The sequence below is a fragment of the Schistocerca americana genome, chromosome 2, assembly GCF_021461395.2.
Source record: "Schistocerca americana isolate TAMUIC-IGC-003095 chromosome 2, iqSchAmer2.1, whole genome shotgun sequence".
NCBI classification, from domain to species: Eukaryota; Metazoa; Arthropoda; class Insecta; order Orthoptera; family Acrididae; genus Schistocerca; species Schistocerca americana.
Window position 1 is genome coordinate 652,986,831 of NC_060120.1, and position 25,330 is coordinate 653,012,160.

The 25,330-nt window shown below is 39.0% G+C and overlaps 1 protein-coding gene across 1 annotated transcript; it reads left to right on the forward strand.

Annotated features, from left to right (window-relative positions):
• The first annotated feature begins 6,501 nt into the window (after nt 1–6,501).
• Nucleotides 6,502–19,547, forward strand: LOC124596212 (E3 ubiquitin-protein ligase RING1-like). The gene is made up of 3 exons (XM_047135267.1): nt 6,502–6,642; nt 6,842–7,363; nt 19,000–19,547. The coding sequence occupies exons 2-3, from the start codon at nt 7,120–7,122 to the stop codon at nt 19,209–19,211; spliced, it is 456 nt and encodes a 151-aa protein (XP_046991223.1). The 5' UTR covers nt 6,502–6,642; nt 6,842–7,119; the 3' UTR covers nt 19,212–19,547.
• The last annotated feature ends 5,783 nt before the right edge of the window (nt 19,548–25,330 follow it).

Below are 25,330 nucleotides of genomic sequence, written 5' to 3' on the forward strand. Positions count from 1 at the left end.
AGATGTGATGTGCGCAGACAGATCGTTGCGTGTGGACGGGCCTTAACCAGTTTATAAGTTTTGTCACTGTGGTGCCCCCTGCACAGTTTGTAATCTTGTCGATAATTTATTCTGAGTGCACATTCTTAACTATCTCTGAAAGAGATGTCCCAGGCTTGTAGAATTTCATGGATTTCACGGTTGATGCCTCATTAACACGAGAGGTGATTCCGCGTCTGTGGCAATCCGCTAGGATGTAGCGGTCTTCCTGCGCAAGTATCTGTGCGTGCAATAATCGCTGCAAACGTGTTGTGTTCACGCGACAAAAGTTCCAACATGCTGCTCGGTCGCCATCTGTCGGTGTAGAAAGGAAACCTCAGTGGCGTACGACTACTCTCCCGTAACATCATAAATTTATTTCATTTTTTAGGAATGAAGGCAATTTTATTACGGTACTTGTTCGCTATTTCTGTCACAAAAAAGAAATGAAAATAAATTCAAAAACAGTAAGATCGATCAAAACGATCTAGACGGTAGCTCCTTAAGCGAAGGTAGTTTTCGTAGATAAATTTAATTCCGATGAAAGGTGTAGGAAGGAGCTGTACGGGCCTAGAATTTTCTACTACAGTTTCAAAACAAGAATTGAGTGAAATTCTACCCTAGATTTTGTGAGACTAATTTTAAAATAAAGATTCTCTCACTCTTTCTCTTTTTTGTCTCAGGCACGTGCCTCCCCCACTGAATCCGCTCTTGCACCAAACATACGCGACGCTATTGACCCTGTCATGAAGAATGACTTCTTGGAGGCAAGTAAAGTACTGTACCTCAATTCTGGCAAGTTGGAGATAATATTTGGAAATTTGTGGTAAGTTCCTATGGTACCACATTGCTGAGGCCATCGGCCCCTAGGTTTACACACTACTTAATGTAACTTAAACTAACTTACACTAAGGACAACACACACATACACACGCACCATGCCCGAGGGCGGGCTCGAACCGTGGTAAGGCGCTTCAGATCGCACGGCTACCTCGCGCGGCTTACAAATAGTATTTTTAGTCTGAAATAGTGTATTTTTAGAAATTATACGAGAGGCCAGTGACATATAATGTAGTTTGTCTCTGAGTCGGGATTTGCAATTCCCTACTTGAAGTCTACCAGCAACCTGTTAAATACTTTTCACCAGAATAAAAGACTCCATTCTGAGTTCTAAGCAGGCAGTCATAGTTTATCTGGAGTTTCACTTCCACTATTGCGGTAGTGAGTTGTAACGGTTCACCTCTATACCACTCTAGTTATGAATCACATATTATATTAGGAAGCAAACAAAGTGTAACTATCGTCCCTGGAGAAACTGTTTCCAGATTTCCCCATATCAGCTTAACGCAATATTCTGACTGCACTCTTACTTAGAAAACACAGAGCCTATTTTATTTTGCTACACTGCCACATAAGACTGTGCCATAGGACCAAGCTGAATGTTAGTAATTCCGCTATACTATATCGAATAGAATTAGTTACTTTTCTTGGCTCTATGCGATAAACAGTCCACAACGAGTTATTTTTTTTATTACCATTTCCTGTTTGCCGTAGGGTCAACCGGTCATAATTTGTCTATTAAATAATTACAAGCTGCCGTCTTCTTCTCTCTATGGCTGTAGTCCCTGTTTCCAGTTTTCCACGAACATGTATGACTCCTATACATTTCGATGAATTCGTCAATGAACTCTCTAGAACATTGTGGGTATCTGCCATTTTAAACGCACTATGCACGCCGACGAAAAACACTAGACTGACACACAGCTGACTCAAACACGTTTCGCGCGCCAGATTTGCGGCGATCTCCAGTTACACGTTCCAATTTGTCTGCGCACTTGTAATCTGAACTCCCAGATTGGCCGGCCAGGGTGACCGAGCGGTTCTAGGCGCTACGAACCGCGCTACCGGTACGGTCGCAGGTTCGAATCCTGCCTTGGGCATGGATGTGTGTGATGTCCTTAGGTTAAGTTAGGTTATGTAGTTCTAAATTCTAGGGGACTGATGACCTCAGAAGTTAAGTCCCATAGTGCTCAGAGCCGTTTTTCCCAGATTGGAGCAATTTCGCTCAATCTCCTAACTCCAAACTTGACACGCAACGATGCGCCTGTGCCGATGTGATGTGCGCAGACATTTGGGGTCAATTCTAGTGTCCTGTTACACCAGTCGGCTTTGAGCAGTAACTCATATCTGAGGTAAAGACGCTATGAAGAGGCAATATTTGAAACCAGCTATCATATTCGTAAACAAACAAATGTACCATACGATGAAATTACAATCACAAGTCACGTGTTTAATTACTTAGCTAAGAATTATAACGAAAAGAATGGAAGGTAACGAAAATAAATAAGAATAGAAAAAGAGAAATGTGCATGTCTGAAATAAATTACTATCGTAAGAAAAGCGCAGAGAACATTTCGATCAGTTACAATATAGCGTGTGATGAATTTGTGATATTATAAAATAGCTTTAATTCATAATAATAATTATTGAATCTAAAAGGACTACCGTGGGAAAGTAGGGAGAAACTACAGTGTAACATAGCAATGGAAAATGAAATAAATAATAACATTTATTAAACAAAGTGAAAACTGAATGAAATGTGAAGAAACCGACTCAAAAATCGTAACAGAACTTCCAGCAGACAAATAACGAAAATTCAAAAAATAACAAATACTGGAATCGGTAGCAAGGTCGTCTTTAGTCACCTACTCCACCTATTTCACGGTTCATTAATTAAATCGTTCCCCAAGCAGTTTTGTGAACTGAAATATAACAGGGTTTCAGTATTTGTAATAGCTGTCTGAACTACAGCGAACAAATAATAAATATCGGAACGGTAACTAGAACTGACTTACATAAGCTAATTCTAGTTACCGATTTCAACCGTTCCACGATTCGTTATTTAGACCGTTTTTGCAAGTGTGTGCACTACAGGGTTACAGGATTTCTACGATTGGTAGTACTCTCTTCAATACTATGAAAAAGAAAAAAAAATAGAGTCGCTACCTACAATATTTGTTACTTTTTCGCAGTGGTTCAGAGATGAATAAGAACTCTAGAAATCGTACGAAAACAGAGTTCACACAGCTAACATGTCCAAAGTAATGAACCATCGAATGGTTTTCATCGGTAGTTACAACGACCTCCTCTATAGGTCAATCCAAAATACCGATTCCAACTTCTCCATGGTTCACTATTTAGGTCGTTTTCCGGCAGCTATGTGCACTGAAATGTAATGTGATTTCTGACCTAATAATTGCTCTATGATCAAGAGCGAAAACTAATACTGCAACCGGTAACTAGCATTGACGTATGTAGGTCAATTCTAGTTATCTACGCCAGTATTTGTAACTTTTTGTCAATTTTCGTTTTTTGTGTGCTGGTTTATTTTGGATTTCTGCTACTATTTCGCATATACTATTATTTATTTCATTTTCCCATTGTTGCGTTAGATTTCACTTTCTCCCCGCCCAAAATCTCCACTTTCCCGAGGTAGTCCCATTAGATTCAATAATTATAATTATAAATTAACGCTATTTTATAATATTACGACTTCACCACATATACTATAGCCGAATTTAAAGGTTCACTGTGCAACGCGGTAATAGTACAGTGCAAACTATCAAAGGATAAAGACAATATACGTACATGTCACAGCAAAAAAATCATGATCGCATGCAATGCACTCGTCCACACACACACACACACACACACACACACACACACACACACACACACGCCGCATCTCGTGGTCGTGCGGTAGCTTTCTCGCTTCTCACGCCCGGGTTCCCGGGTTCGATTCCCGGCGGGGTCAGGGATTTTCTCTGCCTCGTGATGGCTGGGTGTTGTGTGCTGTCCTTAGGTTAGTTAGGTTTAAGTAGTTCTAAGTTCTAGGGGACTGATGACCCTAGATGTTAAGTCCCATAGTGCTCAGAGCCATTTGAACCATTCACACACACACACATTTCGTGGCTAAATAAATAATCTCATTAATTTTGATTGTAATTTTAGCGTGTGCTCTTTTGTCTGTTTACGAATATCAACCGCTGTTTTCAAAGTTTGCCGCTATGCAGCGTTCTTGCCTTTGGTACGACGTCACTGCTCAGACCCGACTGTTGGAATCGGACAATAGAAGTTATCTGACATTTACGCAGACAGATCATTGCGCGTGGACGAGTGTCTTGCATGCAATCATGATTTTTTTTTGCTCTGACATGGACATATATTGTCTCTATCTTTTGATAGTTTGCACTGTACTATTACCGCGTTGCACTACTGTTCGTTACCATTTCGGCAGTACTTTCACGAAATGCTGTGGACGTTGTACTCTTTGTTTCATACACTCAGTCTGTAAATGAAGCTCATCTTCTGATTTTTTTCTTTTGCAGTAGCAATATCTCATATTTATTTTTCAGTTTTTAATCTCATTTAGTAGTGCAATGATGACCTCATTTGCATAGTCTTTGCAGCTAAGGTTTAAACCTAATCTACAGCATTTATATTTGTTGCATACCAAATTTTGCGCTTGGCTTTCCCATCAGCACAACTATAACGGCATAATGTTTTACATTTTACGCACATTACACATTTTATCGCGCGATTTTCGCAGGTTCAAATACACTCCTGGAAATGGAAAAAAGAACACATTGACACCGGTGTGTCAGACCCACCATACTTGCTCCGGACACTGCGAGAGGGCTGTACAAGCAATGATCACACGCACGGCACAGCGGACACACCAGGAACCGCGGTGTTGGCCGTCGAATGGCGCTAGCAGCGCAGCATTTGTGCACCGCCGCCGTCAGTGTCAGCCAGTTTGCCGTGGCATACGGAGCTCCATCGCAGTCTTTAACGCTGGTAGCATGCCGCGACAACGTGGACGTGAACCGTATGTGCAGTTGACGGACTTTGAGCGAGGGCGTATGGTGGGCATGCGGGACGCCGGGTGGACGTACCGCCGAATTGCTCAACACGTGGTGCGTGAGGTCTCCACAGTACATCGATGTTGTCGCCAGTGGTCGGCGGAAGGTGCACGTACCCGTCGACCTGGGACCGGACCGCAGCGACGCACGGATGCACGCCAAGACCGTAGGATCCTACGCAGTGCCGTAGGGGACCGCACCGCCACTTCCCAGCAAATTAGGGACATTGTTGCTCCTGGGGTATCGGGGAGGACCATTCGCAACCGTCTCCATGAAGCTGGGCTACGGTCCCGCACACCGTTAGGCCGTCTTCCGCTCACGCGCCAACATCGTGCAGCCCGCCTCCAGTGGTGTCGCGACAGGCGTGAATGGAGGGACGAATGGAGACGTGTCGTCTTCAGCGATGAGAGTCGCTTCTGCCTTGGTGCCAATGATGGTCGTATGCGTGTTTGGCGCCGTGCAGGTGAGCGCCACAATCAGGACTGCATACGACCGAGGCACACAGGGCCAACACCCGGCATCATGGTGTGGGGAGCGATCTCCTACACTGGCCGTACACCACTGGTGATCGACGAGGGGACACTGAATAGTGCACGGTACATCCAAACAGTCATCGAACCCATCGTTCTACCATTCCTAGACCGGCAAGGGAACTTGCTGTTCCAACAGGACAATGCACGTCCGCATGTATCCCGTGCCACCCAACGTGCTCTAGAAGGTGTAAGTCAACTACCCTGGCCAGCAAGATCTCCGGATCTGTCCCCCATTGAGCATGTTTGGGACTGGATGAAGCGTCGTCTCACGCGGTCTGCACGTCCAGCACGAACGCTGGTCCAACTGAGGCGCCAGATGGAAATGGCATGGCAAGCCGTTCCACAGGACTACATCCAGCATCTCTACGATCGTCTCCATGGGAGAATAGCAGCCTGCATTGCTGCGAAAGGTGGATATACAGTGTACTACTGCCGACATTGTGCATGCTCTGTTGCCTGTGTCTATGTGCCTGTGGTTCTGTCAGTGTGATCATGTGATGTATCTGACCCCAGGAATGTGTCAATAAAGTTTCCCCTTCCTGGGACAATGAATTCACGGTGTTCTTATTTCAATTTCCAGGAGTGTATCAGTGCTTATTTTTGGCGATTAGTCATATGACGACGTCACCCCCGCACTCGAGAATTCACTTGCATATTTTTCAGTTATTAAGTTTATTTCCGGCATTTTTGTTATTGTATAACACAAAATACACTCTGTTTCTCTGTATATAAAAATGTTCTGCATATCAGACACTTTTCTCCGGAATTATTAATGTATTTACGATCCAGCTAAACTCACAACTTACATTATGCATCACGTTAACGTTACTAGATTAGAAGCAGTATGGGCGTTCCTAAGTTGCAATTTCTAATTCGAAGTCTGAATAGTAAAACGACTAATGTATGCTGTTTAATATCAAATTATGCGCCGTGAGCGCTCAAAGTCGACTGATCGCTTGAAAATGAGTCATCTGTAGAATCGAGCTTTCTGGTCGAATTATCGACTTTCGCGACTTTATGTGTCCATTCGCGCACATCTCTACTTGACATACGAAGTCCGAAAAGAAGAGGAAGTGGGTGTTTGTGTGTTATTATTGTCAAACGGTGGAAAGTCGCTCGTACATTGGGGGTGTATGATCTCATAAAAAAGGATTTGAATCGTTTGAATGGTATCGTAATTTTTCTCCTCTGCAATAAATTTTTCATTGTGTCATGCGTATCTGTGTCACATAGTGACAGGACTTGATTATCTTGGCGAGAAAAGAATTTTATTGTTAGAAATCAAGATTTTGGACTTAGTTTTCTCCGTTGTTTATCTGACTGCATGTGTGAACTTTAATGTTTGTTAAAGTCGAATTACTTTTGTAGGTTGTGCCATGCCGGCAGCAGCTAAATTAAGGAAATGTGAAGAACATAACGTACACAGTTTGAGAAACAAGATGTTGAAATCTGCATGTGGATAGACAGTACAGTATTGTAACATTTCGCATACGTGAACAAGTTGTCAGTATAGCTTTGTTGCAGGATATGTTGTAATGTTGAATTGCAGTGTATACGGACTCCCACTGACAGTGAAGTCAAGAAATATCAGTCTAGGGCTGTAATTATACTAAGCGTGCAAATACTGTGAAGAAGTCCAGATTACAATGTCACCAAGACCCGGTATGCCTCCAGGCACGAGTACTGACGCACCTCCATCACCACCTCCCAGTGAACCGCCGTCACCGAGACAGATGAAATGTGCTGAAGGGTTGCCAGAGCCTCCTGGTCTAAATGAAGTTGAGATAATTCTCAGACCTAATCGTACCTTAATGGGAAGGAATTGCACAGTCGTTAAATCACTGAAATTGAGAGCTACACGTTACCTTCGAACGACGATTAATGCTTCAAGTAAGTGTTTTTATCGTATTCAGTGATTAATCTGCTCGGCATGCGTTTGTAATAAAGTTTAAAGCCATTGTAGATAATTAGTGTGCCGTAATTTTCCTTACTGTAATCTGCTGTTAATTGCGGGATTGTTATATACAGTGTGTGCTTGTTTCGTAACTATGTATGAGGGATAGTAATATATAAAATTTTGCGGGCACTAATATTGCACTATTGTGTCTTGGTATTACTGTGTGTGTGTGTGTGTGTGTGTGTGTGTGAGGCGTTGGGTCATATCTAATACAGATTGTTAAGATATCTAAGTGAGCCCTCATTTGTGAATTAACGGCTTTCTTTCACATCAGTACATTGCCATTTTGTCTGCCAGCCTACAATCATATGGTGTGTATGTTTGCATCTCATGTTACACGGGTGGACTCAGGCTTTCTAGGAAAACATTTTTGTTTGATTTGTTCACACGAAAGTGGCAAAGAGGCTCAGACAGCAAAGTATTAGGAAAGTAAAGTCATTGTGAAGTACCTGGTGTTAAAATTGAGTAAGCATATACAAGACATAAGATTGAGTCTCTCTGATTTGTTTGTCTTCTGGTAATGTAGGCTTTGACTCATTCCACATCCTTGAAGGTTCTCCGCCTTGGATTCTATGGAACACAGTCATGGGTCACAGTCGTGGGTCATTCCATGTCAATTCAACCAATCTGAGAAAATGTTCTAGCTGATAAGTCTCAGATTTGCCTGAAATTTAGCACATCAATGCTACCAAGTGTGGAACACTTGTGTACAACATTTTAAGCTCCCCTGCCAATTAGTTCCAGAATTGGAACACTCGTGTACAACATTTTAAGTTCCCCTGCCAATTAGTTCCAGAATTATGGCTTGTGAAAGAAGGTGGTGTGACCCGGAAATATATCTTCAGACCCAACTTCAGGTCTTAATAACTTTGGAACTATTCTGCACAGTCCAGTGAAATTTTTACAACCCAGTAACATCCACTTAGAAAACACACTCTATGAATCAAAACACCAACAACCTATTTCTGAGGGAGAATAAAAAATTCCAAAATGTGATTAAAAAATGTAATACATTAAAAGGTACATATTGTAGGTGCCCTCTATGCCAAATATAATTCACTCAAAAAGGGCATAAATTTTTTTGTGGTAGGCCTAAGCTTAATGTGGACTAAACACACACAGAACTCCTATTGCCCATATCAGTCACACAAACAGAGTTACATGCACATGAGAATACAAAAATTTGAAAAAGTACCTGAAAAACATGGATTTTCTAAGTGTGGTAGCACAAAAGGGACAAGTGATATCAAAGCCAAATTTCAAACACTGCATAAGTAGACCATAATATAATATGTGGCAAAATTTCAACTTGTTATTGCAAGGCATTTGTGTACAATAGAAGTTGACAGAGAGGTATTTGGTTAAGTTTCTTTTAACATGATTTAGCAATTAATAGTGAAGATACAGGCAGCTTGTTTCAGATAAAGCTGCAGCAATTGTTGTGAACCATTAGGCAACAGAAAGTTAAACAATGGTAGTTTTCAGGGACAGAATGAGTCATTGTTAGGCAGGAACAACAATGGAAACAAGCAACAATTACAGGTTACTCATGTTTTTAAGATTCTAGTTCAGATTGGTCTGTAGCCTACTGTAGTGGCAAGTCAGTATGGCGGCAGAAGAGTGTACTAGTGGTGCTTTTGTTGAAACAAGTTGCTGTATTGGTAGAGCACAAGCATCTGAATTTCATAAAACAACATATGAAACAAAATGTGGCATTCACTTTGTACTGTATGATCTGGATGAATCGGACCAAGATTTGTTGCTATGGAGATCCGGGATACACCCTGTGGGCACAAGAAGTACAGTTCCAGGAAACTTTAGTGTTTGTTATCATCATATGAAAGTGTTTCTGGATAAGTATTCTTTCCTACAAAGAAGTTGGTTTGATCCATTTCAGATTCATAAGAAGACAGTGAAGTGTAGCCACAGAGAAATTGATATAAAATCAGTATCGAAAGTGAATCAGTGCTTGGGACTTAACATGAAACGAGGGCAAAAGTTATGTTACAGGTGTGTTACACTGTTAAAACATGAAGAATATTCTGGTAATTTACATGACAGTGGCTAAGAGTATCAGCCACCTACAACCACAGTGGATGAGCAATTAAATACTTCAGTGGCTGCTCTTGGTTTGTCTCCCATGAAGACACACAAAATTGGGAAAAGAGACAGGCCCAGCTACGGTAGAAGAAAACTACAAGAAGCTCAAATGGAATTAAAACACTAAATAGCTGACACACTAATGGTGGAAGAGGAAGAACTATCTACTCCAAAAGAACAGAAATGATGCCAGAAATGCTCTGATTTAGACAAAATTGTGCATGATTTGAAAGAAAAATGTGCCATATCCACCTTCCAGCTGGTCTATTGACTACACCGCAAAGGAATTCAATGTTTCTACATATATGGCAAAGCAAGCTAGGAAAATAAAAGCAACCCAAGGAATGCTTCCACAACTTCAGCAGGCTCAGGGTAAGCAATTGAGTTCAGAAATAAAGGTGCTAGTGTTGGAGTTTTATGAAAATAATGACTACAGTCGAATAATGCCTGGAAAAGAAGACTATATAACGTTGAAAATGGGAAATGTACGTGTACAGATGTAAAAAAGACTTGCTATGCAACATATCAGAACTATATCTAGAATTCAAGGAAAAGTATCCCAATACCAAAGTAGGTTTATCATCTTTTTTTCAATCTTTGGCCAAAATGGGTTGTGCCTGTAAGTGCAAGGGGCACACACAATGTTTGTGTATGTGAGACCCATCAAAATGCAAAGCTGATGTTTGCTGCTATAAAGGATTGTGGTCTGGATTACAAAGGTGCAATGAAGCTGCTAGTGTGTGACTTCAGTTCCTACCCAGTGCATGATACATAGGTGTGAAAAGTGTCCAGGTAAGGCAAATCTTGCAGAACCCATGAATAACAAACTGTATGATGAACTCCTTATGGATGATGATGAACTTGTTTCTTATAAACAATGGACACACATGGATTGCACAAGTCTTGAAACAAAGCAAAGTAGAGTGGAAGATTTTGTTGAAATGTGTTGTCAAAAAATGGACAAACTGACCACACACAGCAACAGCACAATCGGCTTATCCCCAGTTTTGTAAGGATAATTTGAAACAAGATGAAATTATAGTAATACTAGACTTTTCTGAAAATTATGCATTTATAGTTAAAGATGCCATCCAAGGATATCATTGAGACAACAGTCGAGCAACCCTCCAGCCATTTGCAATTTACTATAGAGGTGAATCAGGTGATGTGTCTGTCATGAACCTGTGCGTTTTTAGAGACTGTTTAATTCATGAGGCCATTGCAGTTCATGCCCACATTCTGACTGTCATGGCATATGTGAAAAACAAGCTGCCTCACATACATTTTGTGAAATACTTCAGTTATGGGGCAGCTAGTCAGTACAAAAACTGTAAAAATCTCAAAAATTTATGCACACATTACCATGATTTCCAGATTCACGCAGAATGGAATTTTTTCGCAGCAAGTCACGGTAAAAATGTATGTGATGGTATTGGTGCTACCATTAAGCGCATGGCATCACGAGCTAGAACTACAATGATACCAACATACCTCCCTGGGATGGGCACACCCAGTCACCCAAGAGAATATGCTGCACACTTCCTGCCAAGAAATTCTCAATACAGTCACAAATTTCTCTTGATATCTCATATGATCATACTTTTGCTAATAAGTGCAGGTGTGGTACTGAATGAAATGCGTTTTGGTAATCAAGAAATAATGTAGCTACCTGGTTGTCTTGATCCATGGCCTTCAGGATGTCATGTGAAAAAAGTGTGAGTTGAATTTCACACAATTGATGTTTCCAGAATCTGGACTGATTAGTATGGAGATGATTATTTTGTTTGAGATACCTCATTACAGTTGAGCTCAGAATATGTTTTGTTGTCCTACAACAGATGGATGTCTAGGATACTTTACGATGTTTTCGTGAATCACTTCTTCCACTCTTTTGTAGTAGATGGGTTTGACCCGTCTTTTCTTCCAACCTCTGCAAGTGGTTTTTGTGTTACAAGGATTTATGCTATCTTATGGTAAAAAGAGGGACTAACTAAACTGCTGTTTCAGTATAGACTCAGATGATGATTCCTTTGAGCCCTGGAGCTTTGTTCAGTTTTAGTGATTTCATCTGTTTCTCAACACCACTGTCACCAACATCACTCAACTTTCCAGTGGTGCAAGAATTAAATTGGGGCACTACCCCTTGATTTTCCTTTGGGAAGGAATATCTACAAATGGAGTTTAACAATTGTGCTTTTACTTTGCTATCCTCAATTTCAGCCCCCATCTTGCCCGCGAGTGTCTGGCTTTATGTAGGACTAGTATTTCTTCTGGTTTTGAGACACTTCATTTGATAATATTCTGCTATGGCTCTTTTAAGGCTTCATGTCATGGTATCTTGACATCCAAATGCATTTCATTCAGCATCTGATCATATATAGCCCTATGCTTGGTTTTACACCTAGCATGCAGTATTTTTTCTTTAGAAATTTCTTTACAGTGACTATACATTGAAGGACCCTACCATCATGAATTTGTGTTCTAGGTACACATCTGCTCAGGGCATGGTCAACTATTCTTTTAAACATGAGCCATAGTTCTTGTACATGCTTCTCTCCTGAAATAAGTTTTTCAACTTTTTTATTGAGATATGACACTGTCTTAGTTTGCTGACTGTATAAGTCAGTGTACTTATTTAGTTGCCCTATGTACGTTGGTAATCATAGTTGCTACAACTGTCTCATGGTCACTGATACGAGTTTCTATGTGAACGCCTCAAAGAGGTTGGATTTATATGTTGCTAGTACATCCAGTTTATTTCCATCATGAGTGAGCTTCTGAACAATCTGTTCTTTGAGAAGGCATTTAATAATGTTTTGCAGAATGCCTTGTCATGCCCATTACTTACAAAACTAATTTTCCTAATTGATTGTTGGATGGTTAGTCTCCTCCAGTGATGATAATACGATTGGGGAATGTATGTACTATGGAACATATGTTTTCTCTAAAGTTTTTGGTTATCTTCACCTTTTGTAGTCCTGTCTTCCTCAGTTGCGTGTAATATTAAGGTATATTGATATTTTGGTTATATTTTGTGGTGATTGATAGAAGGATCCGATTGTAGTTTGTGTCCAGTCTTGATACTTGTTGCATGAAGTTACATTATCTGTTTTGGGGGGGGGGGGGGGGTGTTCAGTTTCTTGCCTACTGTGACAAATACACTACCTCCATTTACCAGTAGCTATGCTTTTGATGTATGTTAAAATTTTCCCCAAATATCTCATTGCTGTCAATTTTGGTTTTTTCTGTACCTAATATGTGAACTCCACTGCTTTTTAGGTGTGCTTCAAACACTGGCACTTTGTTGCTAATGTGTTGGCAGTTAATTACTGAAATGAAACAAAACGAAATGAGTGTATGGCATTGTTGGCCAGGAGGCCCCATCCACTAAGGGTTTAATACTCCCATCTGTAGGTGGTATTTCTTTGGATGATATACTGATGCTTCAGAGTTGTCATGATGCAGTCTGGATAAAAAGTCACCTAATCTAAAAGAAGAATCATGTGCTCCCCATACACTTTCAGCTACCTGGATAGCAGCCTTTGATGTGTAGTGCACTTCTGACCCATTTATTGGGGCCTTTCAGCTCTCGTCCCATGACACAAGTCCAGGAAGTTGCAGCCTAGCTTGTCAGAGAATGTTTGAAGTCTCTGGTTCAACCCTTTCACTCCACCCATATCCAGGAGGCCACAAACAGTTCTGGGGACAATGCTGTAAATTGTGAGTTACATTGAAACCCCCTGAACAAGACTGATCTTCTCAACCTGCTCTGTCAGTCTTTGGAACAATCCAAGTATGACTTCAAAGCCTGACAGCAGGCATCTTTTACTCCAGTGTGTGCCACAAAATTTGCAGTTGGTTGCACCCTGTGCCCCTCAGTGGCTTCCTTGGTCAACATTGAGTGAAGTCCCCAAGAATACACACTGAATACGCTTGGTGTCCTTCCAGTCTTCCAGTCCCTTGCTGCCAGTTCCCTAAGGGGTGCCATTATTCATCCTAATCTTGTATGTTTGCCTCCTCTTGATACAGCAGGTTTGCCAATAGGGGAAATGAGTCCTGCTAGCTCAGTCAGTTTCAGTGAAAGCCAAAACTTCAAACTTGTTGGTTAGGGGATTGGTATAATACCTCGAGTTCTCCCTGGTCCCTGTCTCATTTGTACAGGGTGCCTAGCCCTACCACTAATGCCCGTGACACTGTCATGTGGATGAGTGGTGACAGATCCTCTACTTCTCGTAGAGGAGACAAGATCCACAGAAGAGGATAGTGCTTAATTCTCCTGTTACCAAGCTTTTTCACACCTCTATTTTACCAAACGGGGTATTTGGACTACCGCAAAAGAGTTTTGTGTTTTATTGTAATATTTGTTCTCAGTTTTTGTTATTTCCATTGAATGGGTTTATTTAGTATTGAAAAACAGCTTTTCAGGTTATTGGAAGTATTTAATCAAATCACAGATACAAAGTACAAAAAATTTTTGTATCTTTCACTAAATTCAGTACTCAATGAACAGAAAATTAATAATCTATGTACCTCAACAGTTACTGCAGTAAAATAACACAAGACTTTTTTCAGCTTTTCAGTCAAGTACATTTTTGCACTGCATGCACTTCACAGTAACAGTTTCTCCTCTGTATATATTACAAACAGGTTTCTTGCACATTACACAACAGAATCTTGTTTCCCAATCTTCGTTTCTCTTGCAATCTTGACATTGTTGTGGCGTTGGTAACTTGGAACAATGGGTGTGGATCACTGCTGTAGGAATTGCAATACCACAAGCTTTCAGTGCATCTTGTACATCTTTATGAAGACGGTTGATATGTTTGGCTCTTTCTTCCATGTTGCCTTTGCTGAGCCCAAATGCCAGTTCAGTCGTGAAACGTTTACGTCGGCTTCGGTTATTCTTCTGCCATTCAGGAAATCTTTGAGTGTACAGAATATATCCATTTAGTGCTGCAATATCTATCATTTCATGGAGAAGAAGTAAAAACTTTGAGGTTCGCCGATGACATTGTAATTCTGTCAGAGACAGCAAAGGACTTGGAAGATCAGTTGAACGGAATGGACAGTGTCTTGAAAGGAGGATATAAGATGAACATCAACAAGGGCAAAACGAGGATAATGGAATGTAGTCGAATTAAGTCGGGTGATGCTGAGGGAATTATATTAGGAAATGAGACACTTAAAGTAGTAAAGGAGTTTTGCTATTTGGGGAGTAAAATAACCGATGATGGTCGAAGTAGAGAGGATATAAAATGTAGACTGGCAATGGCAAGGAAAGCGTTTCTGAAGAAGAGAAATTCGTTAACATCGAGTATAGATTTAAGTGTCAGAAAGTCGTTTCTGAAAGTATTTGTATGGAGTGTAGCCATGTATGGAAGTGAAACATGGCCGATAACTAGTTTGGACAAGAAGAGAATAGAAGCTTTCGAAATGTGGTGCTACATAAGAATGTTGAAGATAAGGTGGGTGGATTACGTAACTAATGAGGAGGTATTGAATAGGATTGGGGAGAAGAGAAGTTTGTGGCACAACTTGACTAGAAGAAGGGATCGGTTGGTAGGACATGTTTTGAGGCATCAAGAGATCACAAATTTAGCATTGGAGGGCACCGTGGAGGGTAAAAATCGTAGAGGGAGACCAAGAGATGAATACACTAAGCAGATTCAGAAGGATGTAGGTTGCAGTAGGTACTGAGAGTTGAAGAAGCTTGCACAGGATAGAGTAGCATGGAGAACTGCATCAAACCAGTCTCAGCACTGAAGACCACAACAACAACAACATCTATCATTTCCATGATGATTTTTAATGGCCACCACCTTGTTCCTCTAACACAACTGTATTATCTTGTCATTTTATCTCCATTATCTACAGCACCTTTGGTTTTGTTGTAGTGCAGTATGATTTCAGGTTTGTGTTCACTTTCTTCACCACTCACTTGTCTCTCATTATACTGAATAGAGAGTAGTGTTACTGCCTTTGCCTTCTTTGGAACATAGAAACTAGGCTCAAGTCATTTGTGAAACCATACGTTGAAGAGTGAACGTCTCTCTTTCTGTTTGGCAAGAATTTCTTCGGAATCTCTTTCTTATTGGAACGCAAGGTACCAACCAATGTTGTGTTTCGTTTTAGTAGTTCAGCAGCCAGTGGAAAACTGGTGAAAAAATTATCAGTTGTTACACCATGACCGTTATTCAGAAATGGTTCCATCAGATCCAAAACAACTCTCTGTCCTTGATTCACTTCCCGAGTATTGTCCACCATTCCTGTGTAAATTTGGATCTGTAATAAGTAAAATGTCTTCACATCAGCACAAACCCAAATTTTAATGCCATACTTGCTAAGCTTGCTCTTCATATAAACCATATAAGGGCAGTTTCCTCGGTACGTTGCTAATTGTTCATCAGTTGTCACGTATTCATAACGACAGAAGTTCTTGCACAGGTTAGACTGAAATTTGTCAAACACTACCCTGATGCCTTGTAGCTTGTCCTTGGTATCTTCAATTCTCTGTGCTCTTGTGTCTGTATTGTCAAATCGCAAGAATTTCAGTATAGACAAAAATCGGTTTCTTGACATGGCAGCAGAAAAGAATGATTGCCGAAAGGCAACCTTACCTCCCCACAGATCGGAAGCACTTGTGCAATGTCCATGAGTTCGAACAGCTCAAATTGCTAATACAGCGTACACTTCAGTTGCATTTATATCTTTCCGTGTCGTTTTGTTCGAATAATGAGCTGCATTCCACAAAGAAATTATTCGTTGGCTTTCCTGTTTGTTTCTTTTACAATGATGCTCATGATTTCCGGTGAGATAAATAATAAAAATGACTGTTATTGTTTTGATTGTTTTTCCATCATTCACTGGGCCAGGTGTTATGTTCAAAATGTTGCAACGTCGACGCCGCCCACCTTTTGGTGGTTCACTAGAAAATTGTAGTCCACTTCTAGAAACAGACCAATCCCCAGTGTCTTCGTCTTCTTCTTCATAACAAATAAGCATGGTTTTAGAAAGCATCTCTCATACAAAACTCAGCTTGCCCTTTTCTACATTATATACGGAGAATTATGGATGAAGGGCAACAGGCAGATTCCATATTTCTAGATTTCTGAAAATCATGTCACATGGTGCCCCACAGCAGGCTGTTCATGGAGGTAGGGCATATGGAATAAGTTCAGAGATATGTGAGTGGCTCAAAGACTTCTTAAGTAATACAACCCAGTATGTTGTGCTCGACAGTGAATGTTCGTCATAGACAAGGGTATGCCCCAGGGAAATGTGATAGGACTGCTGCTGATATTCTCTACATAAATAAATGATTTGGTGGACAGAATGGGCAGCAGTCTCAGTTGTTTGTTGATGATGCTGAAGGTGTCCTTGTTGAATGACTGTAAGAAGATACAAGATGACTTAGATAAAATTTTCAGTTGGTGCGATGAATGACCTAAATGTGGAAAAATGTAAGTTAATGCAGGTAAATAGGAAGATCAAACCTGTAATGTTTGGATCTAGTATTACTAGTGTCCTGCTTGACACAGTCAAGTCATTTAAATATGTGGGCATAACACTGCAAAGTGACACGAAGTGGAATGAGCATGTGAGAACTGTGGTAGGGAAGATGAACAGTCAGCTTCTGTTTCTGGGGAGAATTCTAGGACAGTGTGGTTCACCTGTAAAGGAGACCGCATATAGGCTGCTGGTGTGATCTATTCTTGAGTACTGCTTGAGTGTTTGAGATCTGTACTAGGTCAGATTGAAGGAAGACATTGAAGCAGTTCAGAAGCGGGCTGCTAGGTTTGTTAGCGGTGGGTTTGAACAACATGTAAGTGTTACAGAGATGCTTCAGGAATTCTAATGGGAATCCCTGGAGGAAAGGCAATGTTCTTTTTGAGAAACACTATTGAGAAAATTTAGAGAACTGGCAATTGAAGCTGACTGCTGAATGATTCTACTGCTACCAACATACATTGTGTGTAAGAACCATGAAGATAAGATTGAGAAAATAATGCTCATATAGAGCCATATAATCATTTTTGCCTTGCTCTATTTCCAAGTGGAACAGGAAAGGAAATCACAAGTAGTGGTAAATGTTACCCTCTGCCGCGCAAGACACTGTATGTTGCAAAGTATCTGTGTAGATATAGATCTGTGCTGTATCACTGAAAAGTCTTCAGAATCGATTCTGTATTTTTGCACTTTAGTGGACAGCCTACAGTGCGATAGTGTTGAAACTTGCTAGAAATCTAGCACTATAGAATTCCTTGTTGACCTGTATCCATGGCACACTGAATATAATGTGTGAAAAGGGTGAGCTGTATTTCATGCTACATCTGTACTGATTTATGGATAGTAAGCTAATTCCCTCCACCCTCCCTCTCCCCCTCCTCCCTCCACACTATCCCTCGCCCCCTCCACCCCCTCCATCCCCTCTGCCTCCCCCCTCCATCCCCTCTGCCTCCCCCCTCCATCCTCTCTGCCTCCCCCCTCCATCCCCTCTGCTTCTCCTGTCACGCCGTCGCCCTCTCCTCTCCCCTCTCTCTCTCTTTCTCTCTCTCTCTCTCTCTCTCTCTCTCTCTCTCACACACACACACACACACACACACACACAAAAAACTACTTTTCCAGTTGCTTAGCAGTGTGATGTTATAATGACTTTGTTTTTTATATCTGTGTAAGCAGATACAAATATATGATTGATGGTTTTTTCCCTTTTTTTGGGTTGTAATTTTTAATTGTTAAAACTTGTGAATCGGATGGATGACGAGAGTGGGAAACATTATTTGGTATCTCGTTTCATCGAACAAAAATTTTGCTGATCGAGCTTCTAGCCCCTAACATGTGAGCTGATTAAAGTCAATAACCACCGTATTTTGGTGCAACGGTGTAATTCTATCTTACTTCAAAGCAAGGTAATTTATGAAACAGAATGAAATGGGACTAAAGGGCTATATTATTTTTGTACCCCTTCTTACTGGAGAACTATTCTGTCCCGTATGAGATGCCACATGTTAAACAGTTAACTGTGTGCATGAGTGGCGTACTAAAAACTCTTTGGTAGGAAAGCACAAAGAGAACTAGTCTCTTCTGTGTTCTTGTACAGTGATTATCAGGGTGCACTTGTAGATGTGAAAGCAGATTTGAGCAAGGGGAGAACTATTGCGCTTTACTTACTGCTTCTTTTCTGTCAAATTTCTGTTTGGATGCTTTTGTTATCGTAATGTAATGAGCTCTTGTCATATACATGTGCTCCAAGCAACTCCTTTGCTTTCCCAACATCGTTTCCAAAGTTCCATTTCAAAACATTTGCTAACCCTTTAGTATTGTGTTCTGTCATGAAGCACATAACTATTTTATAATGGTGATATATGTATCTTTTTGTTCTTTTAATGTAGTGTATATTGTAAATAGGTAAAGTTATATTGACAACACAGTGTTATATTTGATGTGTTCACTATTTTGTTTGTTGCAGTTGATCACTTGAAGGAGTACTTGCAGTATTGTTTGTCACATGACCTGCAATGTGATATTAAAGTGGCAGACATGTCTATTTATGTACAACCAGCACCTCATGGCCCAATGATTGAAGTTAAGGGAACCCAGACAATCCGTTGTGTCCGGTACAAGTACTGGAGGTTTAGCTTATCACCTATTACACTTTATTATTGCTGCAAGAAAGGCTGATTTCACAGTATTCACCTACATTTTTCAGGCATGAATGTACGCTAATGAAAAAAGGACTCTGAAATGGATATTGAGACAACCCATAATTTATTTATAAAATGATGAGCAATAAAAGTGTTAGTATAATGGTTATGAAAACTAGAATTTTGAGAGATTTCACGTGTGAAAAAGATTTGAGTATATGTGAGACAACTTGGGAGCACACAGAATTTGGCTGTGCATTAGAGATTGTCAGTAGTGATAAACTGTAAGTAAGTTTAAGTTATCTTGCTATATTTTATCAGTTGCAAGGAATGTAAGACCTATTCATTTGTATAAAGAAAGTGGTCTCTTGTACATAATTACTAGTCAGAATTCATATATTACTGGAAAATATATTATTTGAAACCAAACATAGAACACTTGACACAGTCTAGCTACCCCCAAGACTAAACATATACCAAGTTAAATATTTCTATAACAGACCTCATCTAAATGCTTTCCTCACTTCTTGAAACTAAATGCAGGTAGTCTACAAGACTAGTTACCGTATATCCTTTTTCCTTGATTTTCATTCTTTCATTCTCTCCTTCAATTCCTTTTGTCTGATCTTTTAACCTGTTGTAGGTAATGATATTCCATATTTGTCTGGAACCATAACTGTAGGGTCATGTAGCAGCAATAATATAAGGCCTTGATGACAACAGAAACAGTCATTGACTGCTCTAGGGTAACTTTACTGATTGAAATTTCAGTGCTATTCATTCACAATGAGACAATCCTAAACATGCATAACAATAAAACCCTTTATAGTCACAATTTCTACTGGAAGAGACAGACTGATTATAGGAAGTGAGAGAGAGAATCTGTAACATATCTTGCTCTGTTGTGACAATTGAGAGACTGCACATTTCAGCTGTTGACTAAATTAAAAAAGCCAACCCCAGTAAATGAGCGTATTTGCTGCTCACTAAAAAGTATTTTATCAAAGTAACATTTGCAGTCTAGGAATATAACACTGTTGTGGTATATAATAGTCAGTGTAGTCATTCACATCCTAAAAGTGCATATTAAATCTAATGCTAAACAGTAATCCAAATAATATCCATTTAAAGTCTAGAATCTTGTGCAAGTAGTTAGGTGGTTACACATTACAACAGCTTTCTTCACATTTTGTCCCGACACTCTTTGTTGTCATTGCATAAATAAAAGATGCGCTCATACAACTGTAGTGTGCATTTTCACATATTTGAATGTAATTTTTAAGCATGTTAATGGAGAAAATTGTAATAGACTGAAGTCCCATGTTAATATTAACAACTTTAGAAACTCTCTCTTCCTATCCTTTCATTCAATATTAGTAGATTTCTTAATACTGAATGAGTCATCCACAATGTGTGTACCACATCAGTAAACATGTATTCAATGGTTAAACGGTAGGCAGTTAGCTTTAAGAAGTGATTGTGCCTCTGTTTATGCAGTCCTTATAATGAACGGTGGCTGTTTGTTCTGTCCAATCATGGTACTCTACTACATGCATTGGTTGACTGCTAAAACTGTGCATATTCTGTTAGTGGGTGATGCATTTTTCTTAAATTTATCTTTTCATGGTATGTTACCAGCAAGATCAATCTTGCTGTGAGAACATTCTCAGATAAACACTAAAAGTGATGAATTTGCATGTTTTACATGACCACAGTTTTGTTTTTAACAAACCTAATTCAGTTTTCAAAGGTCGACATATCACGTCTTCTAAATTTTTTGGTGGTTAAGTTCAGTTTTCATTTTTTTATTGTCATCCAAAGAAGTTACTACTGGCTTTTATAATCAACTGATAAGATATCAGGAAAGTCATTGTACATGGGAAGTTCCTCACCTACAAATAAGTATTGTGGGTATGGAAAATATATATATATATATATATATAATAAATTGTGTTCTCTCGTGCAAGTGATTTTTGATTTTGATAGACCAAATCCAACTTCAGTGATAATTCTACAGCATATGAGGTTAGCCATACAGCAGGTAGTATGCATTTGATAATATCTTGACTAGTGCAGCATTGGTGCATTTTTAATTCTGAATTATAGTGCATGTTAAATACTTTATCATTGTGAGTTAGATATCTAACTTAATTTGAACTAGTGTGAGTAGGATGTGGGTATGAATGTGGGGAAGGGTATGTGGAAAGAGGCTATTGAAAATGATTGTCATATGTTAATCATTGCAGTTAATAAGATTCATCATCTTATGGGGTATTCATTGCAATACTTCTGGATGAGTGATAATATCAGAATCTTTAACAATACAGTACTCTGTAAGTAGACAAGATTAGAGAAACAGATGTATGCAAGCACTCAATCTGTTATAAGAAATTTGAATTTTACAGCCTTGACATTTGCTTGTAGCTAAACATGAAAGATGTTATTAATACTTACAGCAATTTACAAACTGATTGACTAAAAATTATGGTATTAAAAAGTAGAGTTTGAGTCAAAGAACAATTATTTAATCTGATTGGATTATTAGTACACTGGTCAGCTCTATTAATTTAATTTTAATAATAGAAACTAGTACATTCTGAAATCCACTATAATTCCTCTAATTGCAATGCAGTACAGAATCAAATACATTAATTTTTCCTTCTTATAAGTCTATATATATTGTTGTTGTTGTTGTTGTTGTTGTTTTCTGTCTGAAGACTGATTTGATGCCGCTCTCCATACTACACCATCCTGTGCATGCTTTTTTATCTCCAAATAACTACTGCAATCTACATCCTTTCAAATCTGCTTACTGTGTTAATCTCTTGTTCTCTCTCTACAATCTCCCTCCCCCCCCCCCCCTCCCCCTCCCTACTTACCTCCAGTACTAAATTGGTGATCCCTTGATGTCTCAGAATGTGTCCTATTAACTAATCCCTTCTTTTAGTCAAGTTGTGGCATAAATTTATTTTCTCCTCTCATTAGTTACATGATCTACCCATCTAATCTTCAGCATTTTTCTGTAGCACCATATTACAAAGGTTTCTGTTCTCTTCTGCCTAAGCTGTTTATGAGCTCTGTTTCATTTCCATATATGGTTATGGTGCAGACAAATACCTTCAGAAAAGACTTCCAAACATCTAAATGTGTATCTGATATTACCAAAGTTCTCTTCTTTAGCAATGCTTCTCTCGCTATTGCCAGTCACATTTTATATCCTGTCTAGTTTGGCCATCATTAATTATCTTACTACCCATATAGCAAAACTTGTTTCCTACTTATAGTGTCTCATTTTGTAATCTAATTCCAGACTACATTCCATTACTCTTGTTTTGCCTTTGTTGGTGTTATTCTTCCTCCTTTCAAGACACTGTCCATTCTGTTCAACTTCTCTTCCAAGTCCTTTGCTGTCATTGATAAACCCTAAAAGTTTTTATTTCTTCTTCCTGAACTTTAATTCCATCTTTGTTAGTTACTTTCATGTTCCATGGATCATTTTGCACAATAAATTATAATGCTGTGGAATTAATTTTACATTCACATTGCAAATTAATTTGTAAATGTGGCTACATGCTGAACATTTGTAATTTTTTAAAAATAAATATACAGATGTGAGTTAATAATTCCTATCCCACACATTTTAAACCTTACAGAAATAGCAATTCTTCTATGGAGTAGGAGGAGTTGTCAAGGAGAAACTTTTTGTTTTATTTTTAAATTTCTTTGGCGTTGCTTAGACATTTTATATCACTGGGTAAGTGATCAAAAATTTTAGCTACTGCATTATGCAACGTTTTCTGTGCTAAAGTCAACTTTAATATGAAGTAATCAGTGTCATTTTTCCTTCTGGTATTGTGGTTATGTACATCATTGTTTCTTTTGAACGGCAGTGAATTATTTACAACAAACTTCATGAGGGAATTATTATACTGTGAAGCAGTAGTCAGAATACGTAACTCCTTAAACAAATGTCTACAAGATGATCGTGGGTGAGCACCTCATGTTATTATTAGAGCATGTTTTCTTTCTTAAAGATTTGTTTCTCCAAAACTTTGTTCCATAGGACATCAGTGAATGAAAAGATCCAAAATATGTCAACTCACTGATTTGTCCCTCCCAAAGATTCACTATGATTTTAAGTGCAAAAGTGAAGTAAGTTTTTTTGTGTTTCAAATTTTTCTTTGGTGTCCTTTGCTGCTTGCTCAGTGTACAGATTGAATAACATTGGGGATAGGCTACAACCCTGTCTGTCTCCTCTCAACCACTGCTTCCCTACCATGCCCCTTGACTCACTTAACTGCGGTGTGGTTACTGTGCAAGTCGTAAATAACCTTTTGTCCCCTGTATTTTACCCTGACTGCCTTCAAAATTTCAAAGCCTTTATTCCAGTCAGCATTGTCAAATACTATGTTTAAACCTACAAATGCTATAAATGTAAGTTGGCCTTTATCTTCGAAGGGAAATTGTAAGGTCAGTATTGCTTCGGGTGTTCCTGTATTTTTCAGGAATCCAAATTGATCTTCCCGTGAGGTCACCTCCTACCAGTTGTTCCATTCTTCTGTAAAGAATCCACGTTAGGAATTTTTGACCGTGACTAATGAAACTGATAGATTGGTAATATTCACAAATGTAAATCCTTGTAAAGATATTAAAATTCTGACCTTTTGTGACTGCTTGCTTTCAATATTATTTTCCTTTCCCTGTAATCAACATTGCTGTTGCACACTAATTACTTGGAAGTAGTTGCTTCAAATCCTTTTGATGGAAATTTTCATCATCAGCATTTCACCAACAAATGTATAATCAGACTGTGGAAGTGAATTAGCTTAAATTGTGAATTTGTCAAAGATTTCCAATGAAATGAGAGTATGTGATATTTTTCTTTCCCTGGTTGAATAGAATAAACTAAGTGCCACCATGAGGTTTCATTCTTTTGCTTCTCTCGCATCATCATCATTATTACGAGCAACAGAAGCAATCACCACTAACACGTGATGTTATACTGTACAAAACTACTGTCACCTGTCAATATCTACAGCATTTACACCAAAGACACAAATCATGTTTTGGCACAGAAACATGTCTAAAGGGTGACAAATAAAGAAATCCTTATAAATGTAGGCAACTGAATGCATAGAGAGCATCTCAGCCACCAACACTATGTAACTGCATCTTTAACAGCTGCATCTGAAGAAGAAATGTGGAAGGATGTGTAAATATAGTTGCGACATGAAAATTGCAAGCTGGCAAACATATTTTCTGGAAAGAATAGTGTGCTGAAATTATGAAAGATACTGAATCATTATTTAAGCGATACTCAACATTTTTAAGAATGACTACAGTTCACATAACTATTGAAAAATCTTGATTTCAATTGATGCCACTTTCATTCTTCACCCAACAGTCCTAGAAGCTTTGGTTATTATTTTATTCTTAAATAAATATTGAAAGAATTTTTACTTGGCAGATGGCACTATAGATAATAATATAAAAAGGCACTAAATATCAGATTCAGAAATTGCTTCATTAGCCAAATGAAGGGAATAGGACAGCTGCATCATGAAGTAGAAAAGTTGTCAAGGTCAATTGGGCCCAGTAAGAAGAGCAGTTATTGTTTTATGATTGTTGAATCCATTAGCTTTGTTGTAATACAATGACATTTTATGATTTTTACCTCCAGTACTAAAGAAACCTGTGGTAGTTTTAGTATAAAAATATCTTTGTTGCATACAGTGTTGCATGGACCATGTTAATTTTAATACTTTATGAAGTTGATTATATTTGTGTAAAATAACTTGCTCGGGAACCGTTACAATTATATTTGTATTCTACACATTCATTTCCTTGTTGGTTCCTCGTGACAGCTAAGAGGAAAGAAGCAGTGATACATTAATATAGAATGATTTAAAGATCTTGTGCTGATTCTGCTGCTACCTATAGTTACAGCAGACTTGATAGCTGAATTGTTATGTAGCTCTATGAATGCAACTGAGAAAATGAGTTGAAATTATAGATGAAATATGATGTTAATTTCATCTTGGTGTAACATTATCATATAGAAATTAAAAGCTTATTTTGTATTGATTTGTCTGATGTTCTTGTTTGCTCTTCAGGATTTGTTACAAATTGTATCATTTATTTTCACATTGAGCTGTA

Coding starts and splice junctions, on each gene's coding strand:
- LOC124596212 (XM_047135267.1), top strand. CDS start 7,120: ATGTCACCAAGACCCGGTATGCCTCCAGGCACGAGTACTGACGCACCT. Junction 7,364..18,999: donor AACGACGATTAATGCTTCAA/GTAAGTGTTTTT, acceptor TGTTTGTTGCAG/TTGATCACTTGAAGGAGTAC.